This window comes from Brassica oleracea, chromosome C1 (genome assembly GCF_000695525.1).
Source record: "Brassica oleracea var. oleracea cultivar TO1000 chromosome C1, BOL, whole genome shotgun sequence".
Lineage (NCBI taxonomy): Eukaryota > Viridiplantae > Streptophyta > Magnoliopsida > Brassicales > Brassicaceae > Brassica > Brassica oleracea.
The window spans coordinates 16,778,932-16,787,524 of record NC_027748.1 but is presented as its reverse complement, the minus strand read 5'-3'; the positions used below and the strand labels follow the sequence as shown (position 1 = coordinate 16,787,524).

Genomic DNA, 8,593 nt, shown 5'->3' with positions numbered 1-8,593 from the left:
TGACAATGCAGCTGACCTCTTCACAAAATCACTTCCAACTTCGGTATTCAGAAAACATTTCCATAACATTGGAATGCGTCATCAGAAGGATCTATGACTGCTCATTCGAGGGGGAGCTTACGTAGTTGTACTCTTTTTACCTTACTATGGTTTTTCCCATTGGGTTTTCCTGGAAAGGTTTTTAACGAGACAACAAAGACGTTAAGCGAGAATGGATAGTGACACCGGTCCCCAAGGGAGAGTGTTATGAAAGCAGACGTTTATGTTGAAAATATAAAAGATGTGGGGCCCGCTGCACTATTTGCACAGTGAATCCTACTTTTTAACTTCTATATAAATGATCGATTTCGATCATTTATAACTCGCACTACACACTTCTCTTCTCCCTCTATAATAAACTCTCTCTCTCTATATCAGTGCTATTTCTTTCTATGGGTATACAGTTTTGCCCTTATTTAAATTTTTGCGATACAATAAAATTCTGATTCTTTTCATAACAGTTTTATGGTTTTTAGTGCCCCATATTCTAACTTTTCTTGGTACAAAATCTATACTATTAAAAGAGAACGAGTTTTAAAAAATTTGCTCACGAAAGATTGTTGGACCCTTTCATTTTTGTTTTTTTTTTTGATCGAAAACCATATTGATTAGCTAAAGAAGAAACATAAAGAGTACTTTACTCATCCACAGACGGAGAGTTGATTAAGGATAGCAGCGCTGATTTCGCAAGAGTATCAGCTAGAGTATTTCCCACACGCGGGATGAAATGGAAAGATATGTTACTAAAAGAACTAGATAGATAGTGAATATCGAAGAGTGTTCCTTGAATCCAAGTATGGTTTTTCTTGGTGACAAGAAGTGAGATGAGGCTTTTGGAATCAGAGAACACTCTAAGAGAATCAATGCCACGGTTGACCGCTTCGGAGATTGCGGTCTTTAACGCCATTGCCTCTGCTACAAGGGCTGAGGGGACTGAGTGGCGTTTTGAGGAGTTGCTTCCTGCTGGTGAAGCCATGCTGTCGCTGAAGTGCCAGCCCATACCGCAGTTTCCGGTTCTAGGGTCCCAAGCAGCATCAGAGTAGACACTCCACAAGGATCCTGCTACAAGAGGGAGTTGGGGTACATGGGGGTTAGACACATAGCTAGAGAGATCCACATTCTGTGGCAACGAAGTACATTTTTCCGACTCCTGATCCTCTCTCCAAGCTTTAGAGTCTTTGAGGATTTTCAGAACTGATTCCTCAACAGTGTACTCTTTATTTTCAAAGAGTAACTTATTCCTATTAGTCCAAAGGGTCCACAAGACCCATGGCGAGATCGGAGTTGATCCCAAACCTGTCGGAGGCAAGGTTATTACTCTGCTGCAACTGTCAAGAAGATCCGGTACCGACATGGGAGGTTGCTGGAGTGATGATGGGGCATGGAGGCAGGGGAGTTTGTTCCACACTTGGGTAGTAAAAGGGCAGTGGAGCAAGACATGTATCTCTGTTTCAACTGCTCCACAACGTTTGCACTTATCATCAATATCAATTCCCCTGCTTTGTAATGCGGCTCCAACGAGTAGCGCTCCAGCGTTTGCCTTCCAGAGTAGATGCTTGAGCTTCGGGGAGGTGTTGAGGGACCATATCCGCTTCTTCCAGTCAAAATGATCAGAGGAGTCAGCCTTAGAGTTGATCTTTGCTAATGCGTGCCCTGATTTTGTAGTGTATTTCCCAGATTTATCCTTCAGCCACACCAACTCATCATTCATGTTGCAGTCGCTAGGAATAATGGACTTAATAACCTCCTCATACTGAGGCAGATGGTCTCTGATCATTTGAATGTTCCATTCTGTGGAGGAGGGCAGTAGTAGGTTCGCTACGCATAGGTTGAAATTTGCTTGGGTAGGCGGTCCTACAGGAGCCGTTGGCCTCTCAAGACTTAGCCAAGGCTCTGACCAGACAGAGATATCCTTCCCATTTCCCACAACCCAACCCAGACCATGACGGAGAACCTCTCTTCCCGCAAGTATCCCTCTCCAGCCATGAGAAGCTGAGGCGGGTGCCGTGCAATCCAAGAAAGAGGATTTTAAGCAGTATTTACCAAGCAGCGTCTGTGCTAGGAGAGAGTGGGTACAAAGCATCGTCTGTGCTAGGAGAGAGTGGGGTTCCTTCAAAAGCCTCCAAGCAAGTTTTGCCAAGAGAGTGTCGTTGAATTGTTCGATTTCTCTGAAACCCAAACCTCCAGCCCCTTTTGGCCGCGTAAGTCTATTCCACGAGACCCAACAGAGTTTGTGTACCGTTGGTTTTACGTCCCACCAAAAGCGCGTTAAGACACTCTGAATCTGCTTGCATATCGAGAGAGGTAGCTTAAAACAGGACATCGTGTACGTTGGCAAAGCCGCTAACACTGCTTGTAGTAGCACTTGCTTTCCCGCCTTTGATAGATATCTCGTGGTCCAGCCAATTGATCGTTGTCGGATCCTATCAATGAGGTTAGCAAAAATGTCCCTTTTTTTCCTCCCAAAGTGCTCGGGGAGCCCTAAATATTTGCCAACGCCTCCCTCATTATGGATGTTAAAGAAAGCTTTTATTCTAGTCTTCACTTTGCTAGGTGTCTTTGATGAAAAGGTAATTGCCGACTTCCCTAGGTTGATGCACTGGCCGGATGCCCCTTCAAACACGGTTAAGATGCGTTTTAACGCCTGACAGCTAGACACATTTGTTTTGGTGAAAAACATTGTGTCGTCCGTAAAAAGCAAGTGGTTAATTGGAGGGCAGCCTCGTGCCACTTTGACTCCCGCCATTTTCCCGTCTTGCAAGGACTTATCGCAGAGTTTCGAGAGGACTTCCGTACAAAGAATGAAGATATAGGGTGAGAGGGGATCTCCTTGTCTTATACCCCTTGTGGGGATTACCCTTCCCTAAGCTGCTCCATTTATGAGAAAGGAGTAAGACACTGAGCGGATGCATTCCATTATCCACACTACCCAGTTTGGGTGAAAACTCAACTTTTCTAAGACTCTTTCCAAGAAGTTCCATTCAATTCTGTCGTACGCTTTACTCCTGTCGGTTTTCACCGCCATCGAGCTTTGTACGCTAGCTCTAGAGGTTTGGAGATAATGGAGGACTTCATGGGTAATGAGTACGTCATCAGATATTGCTCTTCCCTTAACAAAAGCAGATTGGTTCTTGGAAATGATGGCTTGAAGCACAGGTTGTAGTCGTGAGGTGAGTACTTTGGCTATGATCTTGTAGTGTGTGCTACACAAGGCGATTGGCCTGTAGTCAGCGACTGTCTTTGCTCCTCTGGTTTTTGGAATTAACCTAACATGGGTCTCATTGAAGTGAGCATCAAGGGTGTTCGTCGTGAAGAAGGAGCCGACTTCCTCTGTTATATCATCTCCCATAATGTCCCAAAAGCTCTGGGAAAAGCTCGCGGAGAACCCGCCCGGCCCTGGCGCTTTATCCGGGTTGATAGAGAAGACCGCCTGTTTGATTTCCAGCTTATCCGGTATCTTGACCAAAGCCTCATTCATCTCAGGTGTGATGAGAGGGGACAAGACTTCATCGACCACATGGAGCGAGGGTGTTTGCTGCGACGAGAATAGTTCAGTGTAGTAGTCTGAAATGGTCTGAACTATTTGTTCTTCTTCAAACACCGGTTGACCCAATGAGTTTTCTATCACAGAAAACTTATTTATGGTTCTTCTCTCACGGGTAACAGCATGAAAAAAGGCGGAATTACGGTCTCCACTGTGTAGCCATTGAATCCTGCTTCTTTGTTTCCAGTATTGTTCTTCCTCCAAATATGCCTTTTCCAGTTTCTGCGATAGTGTATCAATTACTATCGGTTCGGGGTTAGTGCTTGAAAGCGCCTCTTCCAGCTTTGTATATGTTTCCAAGATGAGCTCTTTGCTGTTCTTGTTTTCTAGCGTAGACCATTCCATGATCTTTCGCCTGATCTTACATATCTTCACTAGGACCGACTCATATGACATTGAAGTCCAATGTTTCTCAACTAAATCTTGTATCTCAGGCTTATTTTTTAATCGTCTGTCGAAACGGAAGAGTCCACGTTTCTTAGGAGGACTTTTACTGAGATGTACAAGGACCGGCCTATGGTCCGATCCTTCAAATCTCAAGTATTCGTAGCACCCAGAAGGGTAGTCCTCAGCCCATCTACAGTTGATCATGGCTATGTCCAAACGGGACTGAATGAAGTGACTATATCGGTTGCCTCTCCAAGATAGCGAGTTACCCGAGTGCTAGAGATCCCATAACCCCGTCTGAGATACTGAACGCCAGGTAGGAGCCTTCCCATCTCAAAGGTCCTCCTATTTTTTCTGAGTTGTCCAGCAAATCATTAAAGTCTCCCACTACGAGCCAAGCTTCCTCATCGCGCCCTAAGCCTAGTTCTGTCAGTTCGTTCCAGAACTGTGCTCTGTTTTCTTGTCGGGGTGATCCATAGATAAATGTAACCATCATAGATCTCTGGAACATGGATATAGATGTATCAATAAAATTTGAAGAAAAAGAGAGGATAACCACCTAAACCTCAGGCTTCCAAGACAAGGATAGTCCCCCTCCTGTCCCACTTGGGGGTACTGTGAAATGGCTTGTATATTCCGTTTTGTGGAATAGTCGGAGCACCACTTCATCTTGATTCATCGTTTCTTGAAGGAAAATAATTTCTGGGGAAATTCGCCTTTTGAATTCCTGCATTCGCTGGCCTGTCAAGGTGCTCCCAAGTCCTTGGCAGTTCCAGCTAAGTAGCGCTAAGGAAGAGCGCTTGGGTTTACCCGAAAATCCTTCTGCTTCTTTGCTATTGAAGGGACGATGGTGGTCTTCCAGGTGCCTTGACGCTGAGATGGTGCTGCTGTGTTTCCAGACTGTGTCCTCCTTCTTGGGGAGTTTTGGGTTTTAAAGACCCTTCTCTTCTTTATGCTAATTCCTTTTAGCGGGCTGGTGTTATATTTCTTTTTTTGTGGCATTTTCCCATCCTTCTTCTTGGCCACGCTTCTAGTGATGATTCCAGGTCTTTCAGATAGTCTGGCTTGCATAGAGGAGTCCATCTGGTTAGGCACATGTTGCAGCCCTAAACGTAGAGAGACATGTCTCCTATCTTCACTAAGAGTTCTTATCGGAGAGTTTTTTTGCGGGGGTGAGTGGAGGGCTCCTGGAGGACGGGAGCCTGAGGGTCGACTGGTATCGAGTCGTGGTGGTTCCATGATTTCCTCCAGATAATGAATATCGATATCCTGAAAGAGACTAGAGCCTGTAGAGGTCCCTTGCTGCGCAAGTCTAGATTTCCCATTGGAGGGCAATGATAACCTTTGTTTAACTGGGGGTCTATTCGCAGATGTCTGGCCTCCCATCTCATTTCCATCATCTCTCAGCGATAAAGATCGTCTTAAGTCTGTGGAGTGAGGGATATCAGGTAGCATCAGTCTTTCTTTAATGGGGCGGTGTCCTGAAGACACATGGTCTCCTGAAGCTTCTCCATCCTCTCTACGTGACAGGGCCCTTCTTAAATCTGTTGAGTGTGGAGTAGGGTCTTGTAGAGCCGGAAGTTGTATTTTGGATGCTGAGTCATGACTAGGTGCTCGTCTCTTCTCTGTTATTTGACCACTTCTATCTCTGTCTCTGTCTCTGTCTCTGTCTCTGTCATGCTCTGTCATTTTGCTTGGGGAGTCAGATATGTGGGGGTTATTTTTTACTCCCACTCTGGCACCAGATTCTCGTGAGACAGATCTTCCTGGGTTATAGTCATCACGACCTCTTCGGTATTCACTGGTCACTGGTGCATAGCTTTGATGCTGTCGAGAGTTGTACCTTGAGTCTGTTCTACGATCCTCATAATAGTCTCTTCTTGTGTACGAGGGAGGGGCTTCTCTCTTATGTTGGACCTGGTGCCCTTTAAATTTTTTCCTTTCTTCATATCTCCTCATGTTATCATCCAGACGAGCCATAGTATTCCTTTGGGAAATACCTATCCTGTTAGGGCTTCTGTCTCGTTCCCTAGAGTTCTCCAGTGAGGGACAGTCATCTTTCTCATGGGAAAGTGAGTGGCATCTGAAGCAATTTTTTGCAGGTTGTCGTAGCTAAACTCCACCTCTATTATCTCTCCAGAGGGTAGGGGGATGTCTCTAGTCATCTCCAATGGGTTGAGGCCGTTGATGAGTACTCGAACTCGGGCTTGCGTAGGTATACAGTCTTCCACAGTGCCCAGCTCTTTTCCAATGGCTCGAAGAGCTTTATCTTCCCAGTAATGGAGGGGAACTCCATTGATTTGGATCCAGAAAGGCAAGAGAGACGGAACTTTTCAGAAACTACTGGTTCCCATCGTTGCACAATAATCATCCATCTTTTGAAGTGGAAAGGTGCCTTGTTGAGAATGGTGAGTAGGTCTCTTTCGTTTTCAAAACGGAACTGGAAGAGTAGTGGGCCTAGATCTCTTCCAGTGAAGCGTCCAGAAACATTCTAGTGCTGGAGAAAGAAGTCCACAAGGGCCTTTGTGTTCTGTGTTGCAGGGTTTGTGACTCTCCCAATAAGGGTAAATTTGTTTTCCTCAATCAGAGCAGCTGTATCAATTTCTGGGATTTAAACAGGGGGCTTGCGGTTTGTTTGACTCCTAGCCGGAATCCATTTCTTCTTTTCTTCTCTTGAATATCGATGACTCATGGTTGTTATGCAGGAAGGAGACTTGTTGTTGTTAAGTAGTGGAAGTGGAAGTTCTCACAAGGAGCAGAACGATTCAGAGACTTGTTGCTGTGTTAAGTAGATGAAGTGGTTACTCTCACAAGGAGCAGAACGAATCAGAAGTTGCAAATTCTTCGAAAGGCTTCTGGTTGGTGTTTGGTTCTTCGGGTAGTGAGCTTCATTCTGGTGTTCCGGTTGAGCAGCGGCGTGGCAGCGGCGGAGCAGCGGTCCCTCCGACCCAGGTCGGGGGAAGAACCCGGGGGTTAAGCGCTCAGGAACTTGTATTATCCAGAAGATAATTCCCAAAATGGGTAGTGAATTCAAAAAACGTGAACTTTTTACTGTATCTTTTCCAAAACAGGAGAAAATTCGGTTTGCCAAGCGGGGGGAGTTAGTGACCCGTTGGTTAAAGACTTTTCTCGAGAATCGTGGCCGGGAGAAACGCACTCATCCTCCTTACAAACATTTTTGGACCCTTTCATTTTTGTTATACATTATATTAATATAGCCATACATCTAAGATCTCGAGAATACTGTGCAAGAACAGAACAAAAAACAAAAAGGAGATGGCGAGACGGACGCCCGCAACCGGAAACGAAATTTCTTTTGGAAGAACCAGAGAGAATTTGGAGTGTTTAGAGAGGAAGTGAAGAGTGACCACTTACGCAGTTGTTGTTGGAATGAATATTTAAATATCACTTTGTCTTTCAAATGACGGATAAATCAGCTCTGAAAATGTTTTTTTTTGGAACTATAGCTCTGAAAAAGTTGTTCGAGCAATAATTAACTCGTTGCTTCCTTTCTCCACTATATAAACAATTTAGTGGTATTTCGGTGCTACGCGCCGGGTTCGTATGTTTTATTCTCTAATGAGTTCAAAATTTTTTTATTCCATAGATCTTTTGCTTAAATCATAAAAACAGTTTTTATGTGCTTGTGGTAGTAGCTTGTGCCACATATGTTTTGATGTTGTTGAAGGTAATTTTTTTGTATTCGTAATTTTTTAAGTAACATGGTAGCATGATTACTCTAATCTTGTAGAGTGATTTTTTTTTATGCACCTCAAACAATAGTTCGCTTTCTTTTTGTTTTATTTTCATCCTAGTTTTCTGGTATATTTTTCTAATGTTGAACTCTCTCTGGAGTAAGTAAGTAAGCAATATAAAAATATCTTAAAAAACATATTAAAAATATTTAGTTTACTCTCAATTTAAAATGATAATAACTTTACTACTTATGTTTTGTTATTCTTATTAGAGATTATCTGTTTAGCTAAGCATACATAATATTTTCCAAATAGTATATTTCTTAACTAATTTCCATATACATATACATTTATGCATATTATTTTAAAAAGTTTATGCTTAATTATAATTTTGTGCATTTACCAAAAAGATATTTTAGAAATCGCCGGTGTTTATGACTGAATAAACCTTCAGTTTTGTTATTTGGCATATGTGTAAATATATTTCATCTTACAATTAAAATCCCATAAGAAATATACATCTTTCATCTCCACTTTTTGTATCTGTGAATGTTTACTTTAAGGTTTATTATTATGGATTGGATTTTAGTCCTTTTTGTTAAAGGTTGTTAATTCTTATTGTTGATATTTTTGCTTTTTTTTTTTTTGAAACATGAGTTTGATCTAAACTGTCTAGATCATTGTGATGGATATAAGCATTATAGTTGTTGAATTCATAAAAATGTTTATTTTATGACACTCTTTTAATTATTATTTGTTATTTCTGTCTTTTTTTTGTATTTTATTTGATACATTTTATTTGTATTTTAATGTCAATACTTGTTTTTTTCTTTCTGAAATATTGGCAAGAGATTTGAATTATTTGATTGATAATTCATGTTTTAGAAGCTATAACTGAATTTGAATTTTAAGAATATATTTTGATTAC

The 8,593-nt window shown here is 42.3% G+C and overlaps 1 protein-coding gene across 1 annotated transcript; it reads right to left on the bottom strand.

The window, feature by feature from the left end:
• Window positions 1-676: 676 nt before the first annotated feature.
• Window positions 677-2,785, bottom strand: LOC106333352. The gene has a single exon (XM_013771810.1). It carries the CDS (start codon window positions 2,783-2,785, stop codon window positions 677-679), a length of 2,109 nt encoding a protein of 702 aa, XP_013627264.1.
• Between the last annotated feature and the right edge of the window lie 5,808 nt (window positions 2,786-8,593).